The sequence below is a fragment of the Sander vitreus genome, chromosome 8 (genome assembly GCF_031162955.1).
Source record: "Sander vitreus isolate 19-12246 chromosome 8, sanVit1, whole genome shotgun sequence".
Lineage (NCBI taxonomy): Eukaryota > Metazoa > Chordata > Actinopteri > Perciformes > Percidae > Sander > Sander vitreus.
In genome coordinates this window covers 34,743,435-34,764,153 of record NC_135862.1, presented here as the reverse complement: position 1 = coordinate 34,764,153, position 20,719 = coordinate 34,743,435, and the positions used below count along the sequence as shown (strand labels likewise).

Sequence of the window (20,719 nt, the reverse complement as noted above, 5' to 3'; positions counted from 1 at the left end):
GAGATGCGTACATCAGTTCTTAAATATTGCCTTATGTGATATAATTGTTTAGGTCTGCACAAGCTTTTACCTCTTGGACTATAGCTAAAGCTGTCTTTTCATAGGTAAAATACGAGCATGAAGCCTAATGTGTTCCAGCTTAACATTCGGTGTAAACACAATAATGTTGGGAATGCTGTTATTTCCTGACTAAAGCCAATGGATTACTGAGTTGTTTTTATTGTAAACCCTTATGGGACCAGATAAATACTGCATCACATTTCTACAAGTAATAATCTGTTTATTTCCGTGTCTGCGACTGGGTATTGTACTGTAAGTACACAGACTCCCTGAGAAAGACTGTCACTATGGACCAAATACGGCAATAAGTGAAGGCTTATCAATAATTTAGTTTATTAGTTTTTGTGTGTGTCAGCGCAGACACAGCAGCAGTATGCACTACATTTTGAGCAAGCTGAATTTGTTGTATTTAATGTCATTGTATTTTCCTTCACCAGCTGTTTCAAAAGTGCCAGTTTATGCAGAGAATTGTTGAGGCCTGGAGCTCCAATGAGAAAGAACAGTGAGTATTCTGCTCTGCTGCAAATGAGACCATAAGTAACTTTGTCAGGTTGTAACAATAACTTATTAAGTTTTCATTTGCTGTAGTAGAAAATAATCAAATTAAAATTTCCCTCGGGATGAATAAAGTATCTATCTGTCTAATAGACACCAAAACTAAAAGCCCTTTGCATCTTTAATATGATCACTACTGGTCATGTTTCGGATTAGTTAAGAGAGTGATGCTTGGCTTTAGTGGTCAAAGTAATGTCCTTTTATAATTGTATTGATGTGTTTGTGTGTGTTTTTTAGGGCAGAAGGTGGTCGGCGACGAGGCTACATGGGTCACCTCACCAGAATAGCCAACTCTATAGTTCATAACTGTGACAAAGGCCCTAATGGACCACAGATCCAACAGCTCATCTCTGGTAAGGACTCACTTCTGTCTGAGGGCTCATTAATCTCTGCCGTCATCTATCTTGCAAATAAGCTTTATCTTTGACTTACAGTTTGAGACCATTGACTCTATATTCTATATACACAGAGCTCCCAGCAGAGGACAGAGAGAAATGGGAGACCTTTATTTCTGGGCAGCTGTCTGACACAAACAAGAGAAACACTATTGACCTGGTGAGTGAACATCACCACTGACGTCAAGCTTTAAAGGGGCTGTACTCTAAATCGTGAGTAAAAAAACAGCGGGTAGAGTATTGAATGTACAGGTCAATGGTACTTCTAGCAAAGTTATGACACGCATAAATAACAAAACAAAAAGAATTTCCCCCTTGCTTTCACCCTCCAAGACATGCCTCAGTCCTTTCCCCTTCTGGGGTTCACCACTAAATTGATTTTTCCTTTCCCGCATATTCCTTCTGTAGAAGCTAACCTACGTCTCCTTTTATTTATGAATTGGTTAAATGGCTTCCAGATTTTCTCTCCATGGACATATATTGCGCAATGTTCTGCACCAATTGTAGGTGCCTCCATTCTCTTCCAGGACTATGAGCTATAGTCCTTTTTGCCTGTAATATAACAAAATCAATATTTAAATTCTTGGGGATTTAGATTTTTTGCAGCAATATCATCTTGGGGTCAAGTGGAATGTCCACAGACAAGATGAACATAGTTTTATTGATCACCTCCCTCCAGAATCTGTTCATTTTGTCACACTCCCAGACACAGTGCATACATGTTCCTTTAGCCCCATTGCATTTAAAACCAAAGGTCAGGTATATCATTGTTGCCGCTGTTGTATTTATTCAATTTAACAGGAGTTGTATGTCTGCCTCAGCCAATTAAATTGGCGTAGCCTTAAATTAGAGTTTGCTGTTTGTTTCTGAGACGTGTCACAGATCATTTTCCTCTTTAAGTCTGTTATCCATGTCTCAAGTTTGACTTTATACTGATTAAGACCAGGGTGCACAGCACAACCAAATATCAATTCAAGATTTTATTTTATTACAGATTGTTAGGACAGCCATGCCTGCTCAGTAGTGTGGTGGTGTGGTGGTCATAAGACGTTTCTTCTCTAAGGCCAACCCTTTTTTGCTCAAATTAATTTTGCTCTAGGTGAACACCCACCACATCCATTCCTCCAGCGATGATGAGGTGGATTTTAAAGACAGTGGCTTTCACCAGGACTCCTCTCTACAACAAGTAAGACCTAAACACAACAGGCCCTTAACATAAAATAATTTTGTGACTATGGGTCATGTACAGTAACAATCTACAGAAAACATCTCTCGACCACGCTTTGAATTAATTGACTTAACTACTAATGTTATTTAGGAAACTTTACAGCTACTTTAAATAGAATAATATTGTCTATTTTCTTTAACCAATGTTAAAGCATTTTGGCATCTGACTGTAAATGCATGTTTGTGCTTTTTTATAGCCATTAATCTGTCTAGCCTTCATGTTATACATTCTTGTGTTTTTACAACTTACTATATGCGTTTGCAATTTTCTGTACTGCAAGTAATGACCAGCTTTGTGTAGAGCCAAGACTATATCATTATCGTTGGTCCTGGGTTTTGCCAGGCCTTTTCTGATTATCAGATGCAACAAATGACGTCCAATTTTATTGAGCAGTTCGGCTTCAATGACGAAGAGTTTGCTGATCAGGACGATGTTGTGGAGTGAGTACTCATCCTGCATGACTGGACTTGCTGTCTAAATATTACTGTGTAACACTGAAGGGACAGGGCACTTAAGACATTACAAAGTTGGTGGGGTGGGTTAAATCATTCATTTAATAACAGCAATTTGCATATCACTTTTTAAAGAAAAAGATTTTTGAAGTGCTTTATTCTCTGCCCCATTGTAATGACTTGTCATAACACAAAATAGTTTGATTTCTTTTCCAAGCTTTCTTGTTAAATGCCACTAAATGCCGTTCAGCATAATTTTGATAGCTGAAGTTATGATTGCAGTTTGTTACAGAAAACAGATCAGTGATGGCTATTGCCCAAGCAAACATTTAGCATGTTGCAAAAACATGTTGCTCAGGCATTTAAACCAATGCCATTACCTCCAAGATGTGGCTTATTTCCTTTTTGAAATGGCTGCCATAATAAATACAGAATGTGGCTTAAAGAGATGAAACCATAGTATCCAGCTTTGTTGTTGTCGTGTGCTGTCCCTTTCTACATTCCTTAGGGCAAGCTGGTTTTGGGGGTATAATCTTCTGCAATGGTTGCGGACAGTGGGAGATGTTAGTTGATCAGTGAATTAAAATGTCTGCTTTACTGTTAGCAGATTGTGACTTGAAGTAGAGCCTTTTTCTTTTTACATAGATCTTGGTTTAGCATTATCAGACTTTGCAAAATGAGACATTGGGCTGGGTAAAATAAGCAATACACCAATGCAAACGTTCAGCATCTATTCCTCAAGTCCTGACATTAATTATTGTAACTTTAGTTGACTTTACAAAATAAGTTACAGTAGATCTCCAATAGATTAAGATGCATGTATGAATTTCTAAAGATGGGATGTCAGGAGGTTCTATCCTGCTAAAAGACTTCCACTTGATAGCAACTACTAGTAATAAGTAGTAAATGGCACAAGGCAGAAATGGTAAATTGAACACAGCAACATTTCGTGCTGTCTTGAATTCAGTCAGTTCTACATGATACTATTTCATGTAAGGGTGACATGAAGGGCAACTATTGTGAGGTTGGGGTGTGTAATTTACCGAACTGTTGTATTGGTGTACCTGATAATGCTCCCATTCTAGTTAAGGCTAAGGTCTGTCTGGTGGTCTTCCCATCTGTGCAGTCAAGATGCCTGGAACATATCTGACTGGCCTTTTAAGGGTCAACAAGGAGAGCCTGAACAAATGTACTCTGGACATCACTGCACCCCTGCTGTGCTTTAAAAACACATTGTATACAGGTCAGATACTTGCCAGTTGTCATGAATGCACAAGTTGGAAGGTAAAGTGTGATTTAAGTAAAAGGAAATTGGGATAAAATCCTTCCTGTAGTAAATATGTACCATTTCCCAAACTCTTGGGAAGTGGGGTATAGTAATGGAGTGGTTCGATGGTGAAATTCTAGTGTGTGGGGTTTGTAGGCTGGTATAAGCTGATGCATGGACATTGTTGGCTTCATATGTGGATAGGACTTAAAGTTTACTCTTAAGGTAAGGACACACAGAGCCGACGGCCAAACGTCGGCAGAAAAGGCAGTTGGGCTGATCAGTCTCCCCAAATTGGTCAATAAATGCCTCGGAACACACCAAAGCTACGAGACATAATACGTCTCCATAACAGCAGGCGGCGCTAATCTGTATTGTCGCTCAAAAATGAAAACCAGCAGCTGATTGGACGAACGCGTCACGTGGGTCTTGTTTCTCCGGAAATTCAAAGACAGACTGTCATGGCGGCTTGTTCAGAATACGATCTCATATTGTACTAAAATATTCACCGAAACGTGTTTCTGAAAACAATTTAAGAGAGAAATAGGCCGTGCAGCTGCTGAATCTGTCTTCATTTCAGATCGACAAAGGTCAGTTTAAAAGATTTTCATCAGATTTTGAGAGACTCTAGTCACGCTCATTCCGCTCCCTGTATCCGGGTTAGCTCTCCACCAATCAGATGGGTCATTTGAGTCTGACTGCCGGCAGTGCCCGCCCCACCAATTATACATGTCAAATCAGCCAAAATGAAGGCCGACGGCCCCTTGGACGGACGACGGAACGGAACACACCGAACAGACTCGAGTCACTGACCTCGCCAGACTGTCCAACGGCCGATTATCGGCTCCGTGTGTCCGGGCCTTTAATCTGACTTGATCTTGATCACCTATTGTAGTGTTGTTAATTGTAGTCCCATTCACTTGTTTCCCACTGGAAACATTGAAGCTACTGTTGCTGTCCTGAACTTCTGACTGTGCTTGTTAAAAGCAATAGTCTGACAGTTTGGATTTAAAAGAAAACCAAGCATTTTTACCAGAGTCAGATAAGAACTTCCAAATTAGTTTAATTAAAGGCTTTCCAGCCCTGAGTTGCCAGTGTCAGATGAGGCTTTTCAGCACTGACTCCAGGATATTTTGAGCATAGCTTAGCACAAAACTAGAAGCATAGAAAAACTGCTAGCGCAGCTCAGTCTAATGTGAGAGGAAAAAAAAACACCTTCCCACCTTGTTCACAAAACAAGGTCTACAGCATGGCATGTGCACAGCAGAAATAATGACCAGGATGAACACTTTTTATCTCTAGGGGTACTGAATTCCATAGCTTGCTAATCACAATAACACACTATGTATCCTGTACAAATGCATTTATGTTGTATGTATCTATGTTCTGGAGGCACACATACAGTAATGCTCTGTTGAAACGCATTCCCCTTAGGGCACAGTATAATTTATATTCCTATTTATCTAGATCAATCTAGTAATTGAGAAAATCCTCAACAGATTAATTGCTAATGAATACAGTTGTTAGTTGCTGCCCTAATTTATATACTGTACAGCTTTAGTATGTATGACAGAGGAGTTGTTGGAAGGGTTAGAGCTAGTAGTAGCAGTTTCCCCGTGCTTCCAGTCTTTGTGCTAAGCTAGGCTAAGCCTTATGCTGATATTATTTGTATCTGACTTTGGGTAAGATCAGATCAAAAATATTTATAGAGCACTTTAAAACAACCAAAGTTGATGGCAAACAATCCCCCAAATGTTGGACTTGTGAAAGAGATTTTTTTAAATGTTTGGTACAGAATAATATTTTGTGGAAACTTTTCCGTCCACTAAGCAATGTTGAAAGTGGCTGTACAGTTTGTTTTTTTTCTACCAGGATTCTTTGCTTTTTTTTTGACCAGTTCACAACACAAAACATGAATGTAAAGAACAAAAGTGGCTATCAAAAACCATGTTTCTTCAGCAGTATGTTTGTGTTTTAAGCTTTATATTTAGATGAGAATAAGTTTTTGTTATCACATCTAACGTGAAGTGTTAGAGCTCTGTGTTCGAGCCTGTCTGCCTGTGTGTTGCTATATTTGTGGATGCCTAACGACCCTAACTTAACTAAACTCTGTTCTCTTTAACATTGCAGTATTCCCTTTGATAGAATATCAGACATCAATTTTTCACTGAATACAAATGAAAGTGTAAGTACTTTATTATTAATCTTGAATTTATACATAGTCAATCAATGAGAGGTCATGGAACAAATTAAAATGGGTTTTTATCAATATGACATGTCTTGAATTTTCCAATATAACTGATAAAATTCATTTAGAAGCAGATGCCACAAAGTCTGATGATATGAAATTGAAGTGCTTATGCGGCATATTTGAATAAGAGGGTTTCTCTTGATAAGAAAAACATAGCTACATTTGAACCAAAAGCTTATAACAAATATCAAAGCACAACCTGATTTTATCAAATACTGTTCCACTGGTTTTAAAAATGTAACGGAACAGGGGCACTTGTGTAAAACATAAGCATACATCGATATGCTGCAAGTTATCTGTATTGAGATGGCTCTCTATTGAGGCCTGCTGTGAAGCTGTTGTGCTAGGATAGTTTACGTGTTTATGTCTGCTTCTCGGCTGAGTGACTTTTGTTCTGTAGGTTCCAACCCTAGTTTGTTTGTGGATGTACTGTAGATTTAAAAAAGTTTTTTTCTAAGTGTGTGGCCCCTTTGTGTGTGTGTGTGTGTTTCCCCAGGCAAATATAGCTTTGTTTGAGGCACGCTGTAAGGAGAAAATCCAGCAGTTTGAAGATGCTGGTTCAGACGAGGAAGATATCTGGGATGAAAAAGATGTCACCTTCGCACCAGAGGCCCAGAGACGCCCCAGGTCAGCTAAACAAACCCCTCAAATGAATTCTAACCTTAACCTCAAAACCAAGCTTTAACAATCCTTTAAAGTAGTGTGGACCAGCCAAAATGACCTCACAATTCATAAGTATTCTCACTAAGAGAGTTTGAAACTGACATGGTCCTCATAAACATAGCAAAACAAATACATAACTATGATAATTGATGATAATTATCCTTGTTAATGTCATACTGTTCACCTTCAAGTCATCATCTTTCCACTTTACAAACTACATTTAAATCGTCTCTGCAACCAAACACACAGGGTTCGTTAGAAAATGTGAAAGCTGCAAGGTCTAATGTCAAGTTAGTACACATGAGCAAGTTTTGAGGTTCAGACTTTTTTGTGTTGAATTTGTATGTATATATGTAGAATATAGTGTAATGTTCTAGTGGAAGAAATAGAGAGAACTCATAATATATTTATACACTTATAATAATCTCTCTTATAATCAAATTTGATACTAGAATTTTGACCTAAACATTTTAAGACCAAACTAATTCCAAGGCAAATTTAATTTATATAGCACATTTCACAGAATACAATAAAACAAAAAAACATAAACTAGACTAAAAAAAGAAATGATCAACTGCATATGGAATAAAAACAGAAAATGAATTAAAGGAATGGTTTATAAAAAAAAAAAAAAAAGTAAAGAGTATTTAGCTTAGATTTGACAGTAATTAGCATTGTCTCAAGTCTAGGCTCTTCTGGAAATATGTTCCACATTTGGGCATCATGCACAGAAGTTAAAGGCAGCTTTGGCGTGTTTAGTTTTGACTCACCAGCCTGAGAGGTCTGCCAGGTTCCTACGGGGTCAGAAGATCTGATAAAGTATCTCGAACCTAAACCGTTCAGTGAGTGAACGGACAAGCAATATCATTTTAAAGGTGATTCTGTGAGAAACTGGTAGCCAATGTAATGATCTGAGAACTGGAGTTGTATGCTCAGCCTTTTTGGTCCTTGTTACAACCCTGGCAGCAGCATTCTGGATCATCTGAAGCTGTCTGATTTGATTTCTTAGACAGACCTGTGAACAGTTCATTGCAGTAGTCCAGTTCTGCTGATTAATAAACAACCAGCCAGCAACACTGTACACTATTTTGCACCTGGCCTCTGTAGCTTCATATTTATTGCCCTTACCAGTATAAAAAGAGGATGAACTCAGAGCTGCAATTATGAATCAATTAGTTGTCAACTGTTAAATTAATTGCCAACTATTTTGATAATCTGTTTGAGTAATTTTTTATTAAAAAGTCAAAATTCTCTGATTCCAGCTCCTCGAATGTGAATATTTTCTAGTTTATTCACTTGTCTATGACATTTAACTGAATATCTTGAGTTGTGGATGTCATCTTGAGCTTTGGGAAAGACTTTTTCTGCCCTAAACTCCGATGCGGATTAGAAATAACACTTGATCTGTGTGTCTCTCTCAGGAGTTCAGGCAGCACGGACAGTGAGGAGAGCACAGACTCGGAGGAGGAGGATGTGAAGAGAGATCCATTTGAAGCTTCTAACCCCAGCACCGATGACAGAATGGAGGTCGACACAGGTTGGTATACCCAAGACTTCTGCACATTAACACTAAGAAAATAAGAATAACAAATGAACCCAAGTAAGAAAACATTTGCCTGGATGGAGTTTAGGATTAGATTAAGATTTAGCCCAGTTAACCTTATTTACAATTATTTAAATTTGAGACGTGGGTTTAGGGCTCATGTAAGAACTATGATTAAATCTATTTACAGTTTAGGTTTTTGCATACAGTGCTGATGATGTGGGTTATGGAATGACTATATGTTATGTGTCCATGCAAGGAGTGGTGGTGGGTTCAATACCTTACTTTTTCTGACGGATTTCATGTGTTTTTTAAATACTTTTTAATACTTTTTTAGGGCCTGTGTGGACGGCCAATTTTGATGACATCCCCATGGACACGGGTACGTCCACAGCTCCAGCCTCCAGCCCCAACAACCCTGCTGCCTCCTCTCCTTTGTCCCCCTCTTCCACAGAAGACCTCCCGGAGGCAGGCTGGAGCAGCACTCCTCCTGCCCCCTCCAACTCTGAAACAGGCTGGGCTGATTTCTCCAACTTCACCCCTGTCAGGTAGGACGTCCTAACACACTTTGGTTCAGTTCCTGTCTGTGTGCCTGCAGTGCTTCAGCTACAGAAGAACATTGCTTGCTTTTGGCTGTCATCGTCTTTGAATCTGAACGAGTGCTTCATAAATAGAAATTGCTTTCTTTCAGACCCAAAGACCCTCTGAGGTGCAACTCTCCTGTTGCTATGGAAACCAGCATAGAGACGATGGACCCTCTGGGGGTCAATGCGCCCATGCAGCCTGAAGGTGAGATGTGTGCACATGCATGTCCATATTGACAGAGTAGGAATTCTGTACATCCATGTGAACTCTCTCCTGCTGTCCCACTGTGACAAGCTAAACCTGGACACTCTTTGATATGGAATTTGACATAGGCTAATGTGTATGATTTCACTTTGCTTGTCTTTCAGTAGCACAATTTAAAATAACCCCAAAATCTCATTAGGGAGGAGTGAAAATAGCTCCTGTCAGGGTAGCTATGAGTTGTTAAGTGTTGATACAGCTTAAATGATCTTGATCATTGTCAGTACTGACACCTATTGACACCTTTCTTAACACCTCCCCAGATTGTGATGGCTGGTTGGGTACCAGTGTGGCTTCTCCCTCCTCCACCACACCAAAGGATTGTGTGAGACCTAAAGCGGAGGAGGAAACAGCTTCTAGTGAGCAGCGCAGCATCACAGAAACGGTCATCAATGGCTCCATGAAAGAAACGGTCAGCCTCACCGTTGACGCCAAAACTGAGACTGCCGTCTTCAAGAGGTTTGCCAAACACATCCACACAAAAAACACTACGCAGCTCTCTGTGCTAAATGACTGAATTCATTACGAGCGGTTTCAATGCTAAAGATGTCCTCCTGGTGTTTGAAAAACCCAAGAGGGGAACACTGGAATACTCTCTTATTGAGGTGTCTTTACCAGAATGGCTACTCAGAATGTGACAAATTAGTGTCACATCTGTTTTCTTACAAGTGCCCTCACACTATCACTCGGCGCAGTTCCTGGAGCGTCACTGCTAAATTTAACACCAAGATTCAAGACGGGCCCCAGGCCTTTCAAACGCATCTACTGGTTTTAGAGTGTTTCATTAAAATAGTTTACTTGCATTTGAATCACCATTCCTCAAATGCTGTGCATTTGCTGCAAGTTTTTAGTTTGCTCATGTGGACAAAATCACCAAAGTGGCAGCAGACTGACTCCGCGTCGGAAACAAACATGGTTCTGAGACATTTATTCGCTTTGTTCTTCCTCATTTGAAAGAACCTTCTGCCAATTTGTTCCTCTCCTTCCATCTGTGTAGGAAACATCAAAATGCCACACAGACGGGCAAAGCCCGTGTCTAGGTCAGGATAATACCAAACTGTCAGAGCTCTGCTTTAGCGAGTCGAAAAAGGGCCCTTAGACTACTGTTGTTCTACATTTTGCACTAATCTTTCACAGTCTAATATGTGGTGGTTATAGGTAGAGTTGTCAATCTTCCTCTCTAACAGCATTTGAATTTCATTCATTATTATTTTTAGTATTCAAATTATATTCAAATATTTAATGCCCAAATCCAGCCTATTATTAATATTTAGTACACTTCTCAGGCTTATGCATTGCCACTATCAACATGAAGTTGTTGTTACACGTTCTGTCCAGTAAAGGGATTTCCAACAGTAGGTTAGGCAAATACAGCATAGTGCAATGCATTTCTGGCACACTGCTTTGTTTACATTTATTTTGCTCCACGAGAGCACACAGCATACAGTCTGGCACACAGCGACAAACCCAAATAAACAGAGAACCCTGTGTAACATTATCTACCCAGTGTAGTTAAGCGGCTCCGTTGTAATGGCTAACGGTTAGAACAACGACAGCATGTTTGAAAGCACAGCCGAAACGATATGTCATACGGTGTAACAGTAGTGTTAGCCACCATGCTAACCACATTGATGGTGCTATCACCAATTTATTAGCAGATTGTCAAATTAATGAGAATACAGCTATAATAAGGTAATATATGAAGTCGAAGCTGACAGGTGAAGGGCAATAAAGTGTGTGCATTAGGAGTTGTGCTAACCTCAACACGTTTCTAACGGCCTACGGCTAAAAGTTTCTGGGAGGAACTCGTGCACACATTGCGTTCATCAATTCTGTATTGGACAGTGACCCCCGTATCATGATGGTTCGGCGCGTACACATGAACCGTTCAGCCCTACGACTACATCTAAATGCACTGCTTCTGTGTCATTTTGCATGCACAAACCAGTGCGCACACCTAGACATAATGAGATGGGCAGTGGCAAAGAGGGTTCTTTTGCAGGTTCTCTCTCAGAAGTATGACCATTTCAATACTTTTTCCACTGTTAAAATCCATAGTAACAGACATGAATTCAAGCTGACTATAGCCCCCATTCTTCACAAATTACAAAACTAAAAAAATTTACAGCCACCTTCCAGTCTTGTTTCATGCTCTCGTTTTAACATTTCTTCCATTGTGAAACACTTGTTTTTAGTCCACAGGTTTTACAGTTGGTTGTCCTCTGTCCTTTTGTCCCCTTGTTGATTCTGCATTATATTGTCTGTCTGTCTGAGTGAATAACAACTGTCTGATGAATTGAGCGACACTTACAACCTGAGCTTCCCCTCCTCTCTCTCTTGCTGTGCGTTGTGGGTGTGGTCTTCTACAGAGTTTTGAAATCTTATCGGTATGTACAGCCAATCAGAGATCAGCCTGCAGCCGTGATGTAGTCTTGTTGTCACGTCAACCACCAACTTTTCTTTCCCAATTTTGATCTTCTTTGGTTTCAGCTCCTTGTTTGTTTATTTCATTATCTCCATTCTGCATGTTTCTACCAAAGGTGTTGTCCAAGTGCAGTTTTTTTAGTTTATTTAAATTGCTTTTATCTTAACATTTTAAACCAAACTATTATTTGAAATGAAACAAGTGAAAGTGCAGGCTAGTTTTCTGCAGTGGTCTCAGACTCTTCTCAATTTTATTTGTATTGGTTAAAACCCGCTTTATAAGTATTTCTATTTGTTTATTATGGTCTGCCTCCTTATTGGCGTTGGCCCTGAGCCATTCATTAAATTGTGGGTTATTAAGATTCAAATGCACAATTTGAATGTGTAACTGCTTAATAGATTCTGTGCAAACAGTCACAACGTTGGACATGGGTGGGTGCCTAGACTGTACAAGCACAGCTGATTAAATCATGCATTTACACATTAAGGAACGGTCACACATACTTGAATGCAGGTGAGTGACCATCGCCTGCCAGAGCAATACCGGCTGGTTAGACACGGCAACGATCAACGTCTCCTCCGTCTTAGCGCATTGGAAAAGATACAGCCAAGCGGGGTCAACCCCACACACTGCTCACCACGCTTCACCGGTCAAAGTTCACCAAAGTTGAATTCCACGCAATGCAAAGATGTAAATTTGCTTTGCCACCGGAAGCGAATGTTTAATCCGCCCCTTCCCTCGCATAAAATAGGATTCAACGGGAGGTCGATCATCGTCACTGTTAATTTAGCGCACTAGTGATCGTGCCGTCAGTTAACCCTGCCTGAGAGTTCCAGTTGAAAAATAAATCTGGTCATCAGGTTCTGACTGAACACACTTGTGGCCACAACATTAATTTAAATGGTAATGGCACAGTATGTTTGTCACTTTTGCATAGTAGATCATATGAATGGGAAACATTTTCCTTCTTTCCTGTCATTTATAACAATCCCCTCATTACAGTTCTTCACAGCAACAGTAGAACAGCTAATACTGTATAAACAGCATGGCCACTTGTGTATTTGCACTTGCATAAAACAATACTCGCTTTGTCAATGTAAATACAACTTCTGTTATTTATTTTTTTTAAATGAAAAACGCATTATAATATCCACAACCTTCCTCATTTCATTTTGTAAAAATAAACTTGTCAATCCTCTCTGGTGCACAAACTGTGATGGAGACATTTTCCTTATGACCTCAAACATATTTTTGGCTTTTAAGTACTGCAATGTCTAGTACTTATTGGTTGACTTATGTGCCAATACTGATATATCTGTAGCTAAATCCACCGTTACAGGGACCAGGGTTTTACAATTGATTTAATGTGAGAGAAAACACAAAAGCTTTGTGACAAAAACCTAAAACCTCAAGTCTCATGGTCGAAGGACTAACTTCAAATTATAAAACTAGAAGGATACTTAAAGTTTAAGTATTAAATATTAAACATCTATATGTTTTTTGTTCGTACTCAATAAGGCTACTTAACCAAGCATGAAGATACTGGTATGAATGGTATTGTTTGGTGAAAAATGAAAATGCTCCACAAAAACTGGTAACAATAACCAGATATGTTTATTCAGGCACATATTCTTCTTATAGCTTGGCAGCTTGTTTTCTTAAATTAACAAGTGCTGGATAACCATGCAGCACCTCAAATATTAGATTTTATTTGGATGTTTGTGGGTGTTCTGCTTTGATTGAGGCCTCGTCAAGATTATTGGTGGTTCTCTGAGACAAAGCAAGACTGACGGCTGGCATTTTTGGTCTAATCAGTGTCCAAATCAGGTGGTAGGCCTGCCTACGATTGGCTGGCTCTGTAACTACAAAATAAACAGTATCGTAGAAAACAATCAAAACAGTTGACTTTCTCCATTTGCTGTACATTTTGATGCTTCTCCCACGTACTGTTCACAGTTGCCCATTTCAACACCTTCATCCTTTTGTTTTACTGTGTGCTCAGTCAGTCAGTTCAGCATGCATCACTGTTCACATCTCCCTGTGTTCTGTGTGTTTCTGTGGGGAAGGCCGTTGGTATGAATCACTTCATATGGTATTGATGTACATTTTCGTCTTTGTGTGTGTACCTGTGTGTTCCAGTGATGAAGAGAAGAGTGCTTCTTCAGAGAAATACTCCGTAGTGGACTGTGGGGATACAGAGAGAACGGGCGTCAACAGCTCAGCCGCAGCCTGCTGTCCCAAAACAGGGTCAGATACAAAACACACACACACACACACACACACAAATGTTCAGTTACATGATATCGTTAATCCCTGAAATGTGTGGGATTTTTCAGTGGCTAAAGCAATTAGATACAATTATAGTTTACACTCATAATTGTGATAATTTAGAGCAACAACCCATTGACTGCATCATATCAGCATCTTAATGCTGCTAGTAGTAGTGCCTTCATTACACAGTGTCATAGTGTGGAGCTTGACATGTGCCACCAGATTAACTACAGTTTTCAGTTTTAAATGTGATTGGACATTGTTCCAGGAAATTAGATTTTCCTGTAAATGATGCATTGCAATGCTCCAAATAAAAATATACTAAATAATTACCTTTTTTTTCCCCCATTGTTATGTTTCTCTTTACTCTTTAATTTAAAGACGAGCAACATGCAACCTAAAAAGTTTTGTGTGGGCAAACATCTGGCTATTCAGAGCTCCATCTGTTGCTCTGTGGGATTTATTTATCTTTTAGGTTTCACACGACATGCGTGTCTTTAAATCAAAGCAATCACAAAATGAAAACTGTTTAATGTACATAAATGTCAAATCAGGAAGCAAATGAAGGTGCAATGTAGTCAGAAGGCACATGAGTTAATAGAAAAGCAAATCAAAAAGCCTTTATTAAATAAACAATTGAATTGATCTTTTGATGTTTTTTTTATCTAAATCTGTACCATTTACTAAACCAAATTTGTAATTGGTATCGGATCAATAGATCCACCAAAAATTATTTTACCGTAACATGACATTATGAATATCTTATCAAGCAATCCAACTCCTGCAGCTTGTTGTCTTTCTTAATAAATATGTTTTATGTCAAATAATATTGTAAACGACGAAAATTGTGAACACCATAGACTTCATCTTACATTGTACCATCATATGTACTAAACTCGAGTCATGTCAATGATTCGAGGCTAGCTCCTTGGTGAACCTTTCTCTCATGTGTCTCCTGTAAGCAGTGAGAAGCTTCCCAATGGTCCTCTGGAGGAAATGTCAGCCATAGAGGAGGCCAAGTAAGTCTGACTGCCCTTACGTACCATGTGTGAGAGTGGAGCTCAAGGTTTTCTATTAGCGACCTACACTCCTCCTCCCCGAACACTTTGTTCCTCCACAGCTGCACTTTTACCTGTCCCAACATTCAGACTCGACACCACGGGTGCCAGGGCCTTTGTCTGCTCTGCCCCACATCTTTGGAACTCTCTCCCACCACACATCTGTCAACTGGACTCTCTTCATCAATTCAAATCACATCTCAAAACACTTCTGTTTAGATTGGCATACCCAACATAGCTTTCACCTTATCCCCCTTGATATTACTGACATAGTTGTTTTAACGAGTTCAATTTATTTTTTATTTTACTATTGATACATTTGTTGTGCTTGTTATTTTTATTAATGTGTGTTAGGTGGCCTTTGGGTGTCTTGAAAGGCGGCAACAAATAAAATGTATTATTTAGTAGCTGTGTAACGTACTATTCGCACTGAGCTGTCAGTCCAGCACATGTTAAAGTTTCTGTAGTTTACAGCTACTATTTCATTATTTTATTGCCCATAAATAGACATGTTTGTTTTTTTAACTGCCGTCTTCAAATGAATCCATAACCCTCTTTGCATTTCCTCCCAGACTGGACCAGAGTGCCGTGTCCTCAGAGCCAGCTGTAAACGGGCCGGCGTGAGGGTCGCCTATGCCAGCCAATGTCCAGCCTGTTCTGCCATGCAGGGCCCTCCTCCTGGCCAGCCAGCGGAGGACACTGCTCAGAGCTGTACCAATCACACGCCCCCACCAGGACCAGCAATACTTCCATTGGCTCATCACTGACAGACAGACAGGTGTACAGACACAGGATGAACTGAAAAGCAAAATGAGAGACGTACTCAAATGGATACAGAATAATTTTTTTTTCTGCATTTGTTTATATACTATTGTTCTTATGAGGTGATGTGCGACTGATATCTTGCCACTCAAAATTAAATAGTAATGTTGCTATAGTTAAAGAAATGATTGTATGAATAAAATATTTTATAAAAAGAAAAATGTATACAGAAACATAAGATGAATTACCACAGAAACAGGAATAGCTGATTGGTGTCTCAACCCACCACTAAGCTGTTGTCACTGGTTGGATCTGTTATCCTGCATACTTAACAGTATATATCTAAAATCCTCGCCCACCATTGGTCTGTGTCTCCGATCTACAAATTGAAACACGTTTAAAAGAAAACACACTTAGTTTTATTTTTGCTGCAGGTATCATTTGTAAATGTATTCTTCTGCATTGAGTAAGATTTGACACGCTTTTTTGATATCTTTTTTTTTTTTTTTATTATTTTTTTTTTTATTTATTATGGAAGTAAGATGATGGTTATGTTTTGTTCCGAAAGAGCCATACCAACACACCTTGTCCCCTTCTAGCAGGCTGCATTCATGCTACCTGGTTTCCTACCTCGCAGCTAGAAGGCCCAACAGGAGAGAGAGTTTGTCGTCAGCGCAGCCTAAACTGGGAGCTGTAAATGCATTCTGAGCTTGTGTTTTTAGACCCAACTAAACTTCTTTAGAACCACACTTCTCGTCTTTGGCCCAAAAATTATTTTTTATATCTGAAGTTCTTTTAAGGCCAGTGGTTCTCAACTTGAGGGGGTCTCCCTTTAGATCACAATCACACTTTGCAAATTCCATTGCAGGTTGAAGATGCACGTATGCAGTGTGCAGCACTGTGATTTTCGGTAGCTACAGCATTTTAGAGAACTTGGTAGGTTTAGAAGGTTGGCTGGTTGACAAACTACACACAGGAACATGAAATTAAATGAGTTACCCTCTGAAAGATAAGCCAGTGCCCATCATGGAGCTACGCGTGAGTCAGTCCCTTTATGACTAGAATTTCTACCTGAAGAGAACTAAGTTACAGTTGTGGTATGGGCTGCTGATTAAGTTACAGCCACAGGTGTTTATTCTTAGACTGTGCTCAGGCTGACAACAGCACAGCACCTTTCTTTTCACGCTGGTGTTAGCAAATGTGCCGACAGAAGGCTTGGGCCAGGAAGTGGCTCAGTGTTTGCTGTAAGCATTGTCATCTGACAATGCACCTGTTGGCCAATCAAAATGTACACATTCCTGGTAGTTAACTTTATAAGGTGGGTGGCTTAAGTCACTTTTTACCTGCTAATTGTTAAAGGATAGAATGATTGCCACCATGATGACTTTTAGAGTTGTAAAAGCCTTCCTGAGAATATGCTGTGCAGTGTTTAGGCGTTCGGTAGAGCTTCCACTTAAACTTCCTGCATTGTATTTTGTCTTGTCCCACCCCACCAGGAAGTCCAGTTTGAGTCTGAAGCTTTTTTAGAGCTTTTGTCAGTCTGAACACATCCTTGTTCCAGTTTTTTTTTCTTTGAATCACCACCTTTATTTACAAATCGGTCTTCATGAGGCGATGGATTGACTTGGACGTTTGACCTCGAACTTCTCGAAGAAACTTAACCTGTAACGGTTGTTGGGACATATTGTAGTTACCTCTGTGTATCTCTCTATATATGGACTCTTAGCTATGGTTTGGTCTTCTCCATAGCTTGAGATAAATGTCTGGCTTTTGAGCAGCCAGATGCTTAACTTTCTTTTCTTAACATAAAGGACCAACTTTCGCGATAGGCCAATTGTTGGTCTACTGATTAAAACAATAAACATAATCATGACTGGCGCCAGATCTGTTGCAGCATTACTGCTAAATATCCGTCCATATTAGGTTTACTTTACCGATGCGTCTACCTGCTTTACATAGTGTATACGTTTTTAGAAATCACACTCCTCCGCAGCCTTACTTCTTTCTATGGAACCGCTTCCTTTCACCTCACCAAATGTCTTCTTTTTTTTCTCCATCTTGTCAATAAATGCTTGAGTGGTTGGGATTTGGTTCCAAAAGAAAATGTAACTCAAAGTTTTCTGTTACAGCATTGGACGGGAAACAAAGCTATTTACAGATGATGGTGCAACCCACTTTTTTTTGTCAGATTAATTAAATTTCATCTTAATTTCTAAAGCTAAGTGGTCTTTGCAGATGGTTTTCTTGGGCTTGTTTATCATAACTAAGGTTTTATTAGGCCAGTTACACAATCCCACTAGAGGTTTCTTCAGAACTCATTACAGAACTTTGAAAGCTAATTTCCAGACAGTGGAAATCAGGAAATCTCTTAAGATTACCCATATTTATGGGCTGTTAGTCTTAATTTATTGCGAAACCCTGTTTTAGATGGTAATCATGAGTGAGACTGTCATATTCTTCCTGTCTGACGCTTTCCTACATTAAAAACCAACGTAGATGAGAAAAACTTAGGAAGGAGTTCTGGATTTTGATGGAGGCCACTGTTGAAGAGCACTGATGTCTGCAGCGCTGAATCATTCTACAGTCCAGCAGAACCTGGTAAAGGTCAGTCATTTCTTATCTTTTTTTTCCCCATTTTCAACGATGGTTATGGAAGGTGTAAGTTGGAAAATCCAAATTTGGAGCATACATTAATTATGTTAATATTAATTTCAAAATGTGAAGATAATTTCAGAAAAAGTGTTACTAATTATCAAGGCAAAGTTTCATAAGTTATAAAAAAAAACCTATTGTAAAAGTGACAAACTGCTAATACTAAATTGCAATTTTTTTTCCCTAATTAGAAAAATATTAGCATTTTACTATTAATCTTCAGTACTGCTTACAGTACCTTACCTACCAGTATCAAGTGGTACTAAAGTAAACGAGAAGTTGGAGTTAATGGGAAACATTACTGGCTTTTAGGGATTATTTGTGAGAACTTGGAAAGTTTTCGATGGTGACGAAGAGCAGTTTAGTTTTGACAAGCAGCAAATTAAAGGAGACATTATTCTTCTTTCTTAGCTTAAAACGTGTATTTTGGGATTTTATTGGAACGTGTGCACATGCTTTAATATTTAAAAAAAAAAACAGGCTGCAGGTGTTGAGCCAGGCACCGCAGTTGCTTTCTACCGGCTTCAAGACCCAAGGCATGATGGGAAAAGCCTGGCTCTCACCTGCAAAGGTACTGTGTGCTAATGACACACGTCGGACTGCAGTTATAACTAGATATTCTGCTTTTCATGAAGGAGACGTCCGGTTACCAAGGCTCATCATAGCCTCGTTTCCAACTTTTGATAAAAGAATCCGTTTTATACTTGAAACACATTGCCGTGCAAATAGAATTATTGCTGATAAAAAGCTTTGGTCCGATAAAACGATTGTAGTGGGGTTTGCACGTGTGCAGAACTGTAGGTATTCAGCCCTGCACTGTATGCTCTTGAACACACCTCCCTAGTATCCAATTAGCTCCCCCCAGACCAAACCCCCTCATTAGCTGAGCTGAGTAAGTAAGTACATTTTATTTATAAAACACTTTTCACAGACAAGGTCACAAAGTGCTTTACAATGTGCATAGACAATAAAAACATGGTAAAAAATAGTCAATAAAATACAAATACAACAGAAACAATTATCAAATAAATAAGACACAGGCTACCCAAAAGCTAGCCTGAACAAGTGAGTCTTCACTTGTCCCTTAAAACAGTTCACATTCTCTGCAAACCTAATGCTGTTAGGTAGAGCATTCCAGAGTCTGGGAGCCATAGCATCAAAAGCTCTATTCCCACACGTCTTCAGACGAGTGCGTGGCGTGGATAGCAGATTTTGATTGACAGACCTGAGAGACCAGGGGGGGGGGGCTGTGTAAGTGAATTATGTTGGCAAGATAATCAGGGGCCTGACCATGTAGAGCCCTATAGGTTATGGTGAGAATGTTGAATTGGATCCTGTAGGTTACAGGAAGCCAGTGAAGGGAGTAGAATTGAAGGCACCTGTGCCATCATGGCTACCTCTGGTGTTCGCTGCATGGCAGTTGCTACATGGGACCCTCTCCGTGACCATGTGACCGTGAAGGTGAGTAGATTGAAACCCTGGGTCATGCTTTTACGACTTACACATTTTGATGCAGTTTGCCTGCAAAGTTCCCCTGCCTGGAGTGCTGTGGTATATTTATTGGTCTACTGAGCACATGGTGTAAGGTAGGAATAACCAGCAGTAAGTTATGATGGCTACTGAAAGTACGTGTTTTTTTTTGTTTTTAATAAATATGTAAATGTTTTCTGACTTGTAAGTTGTCAGCTGCCTTGGTTTAGTACTTAATTGTTGAAGTACCACCAGGCAGCACTCTCCCCGTTTGGTTTGCTTGTATTTTATATATGACCAACTGTTGTTATTTCTTTACTTTGTTAGTTCCTTTTCAGTGGCGCTAGTAGCCAGCTTGCGGTGGAGGCTAGGCACGCTAGTGTGGGTCCCTGCGCAGTTTGTAGTGATAATAGCACTGGGACACGATTTGCAGTGAACCGGTTTGCAGTGACTATCGATTGCAGTGAGCGCATGTGGTGGGTAAGTTAATGCACCCCTGGAACACACCCTGAGTTAGATTGCCTATCCACAGCTGGCCTCTGCCCACTTCCCCTTTTTCATTTGGTAATTTTAAGTAACTGGGAGTGTAATTGTTTTTTTTAAATGTCAATGTTGTAATAAACATTTCTCTTTTCTATTTAAATTTGATTTCTTAATTGGATTCATCACTGGATTTCTTAATTGGATTCAGGCACTTCCAGTCTAACCATTTAATTTTCAATAAGAATTTCTTTTTGGAACCATGTCTCTGTCTTGCTTCAGTTAACGAACCTGTGTAGCCTTTGTGTAACTGGGTATTAGTTAAGGTAGCAGTAAAGCAT

At 39.5% G+C, this 20,719-nt stretch overlaps 1 protein-coding gene across 8 annotated transcripts in view; it reads left to right on the top strand.

Moving 5' to 3' along the window:
- ppp6r3 (protein phosphatase 6, regulatory subunit 3) overlaps positions 1-17,654 on the top strand; it is a 29,552-nt gene extending 11,898 nt beyond the window's left edge. For 2 of the 8 annotated variants that reach the window (XM_078257941.1, XM_078257940.1), the window contains exons 12-25: positions 498-562; positions 853-968; positions 1,085-1,170; positions 2,110-2,196; positions 2,632-2,678; positions 6,088-6,142; positions 6,705-6,835; positions 8,293-8,408; positions 8,752-8,962; positions 9,106-9,203; positions 9,524-9,719; positions 13,825-13,932; positions 14,919-14,975; positions 15,587-17,654. In XM_078257941.1, the coding sequence (XP_078114067.1) occupies positions 498-562; positions 853-968; positions 1,085-1,170; positions 2,110-2,196; positions 2,632-2,678; positions 6,088-6,142; positions 6,705-6,835; positions 8,293-8,408; positions 8,752-8,962; positions 9,106-9,203; positions 9,524-9,719; positions 13,825-13,932; positions 14,919-14,975; positions 15,587-15,638 (1,425 nt within the window). In that variant the 3' untranslated portion in view covers positions 15,639-17,654. Of the gene's footprint in view, positions 1-497; positions 563-852; positions 969-1,084; positions 1,171-2,109; positions 2,197-2,580; positions 2,679-6,087; positions 6,143-6,704; positions 6,836-8,292; positions 8,409-8,751; positions 8,963-9,105; positions 9,204-9,523; positions 9,720-13,824; positions 13,933-14,918; positions 14,976-15,586 lie in introns of all 8 variants that reach the window. The other 6 variants (XM_078257939.1, XM_078257936.1, XM_078257937.1 and 3 more) reach the window with 3 other exon arrangements.
- The last annotated feature ends 3,065 nt before the right edge of the window (positions 17,655-20,719 follow it).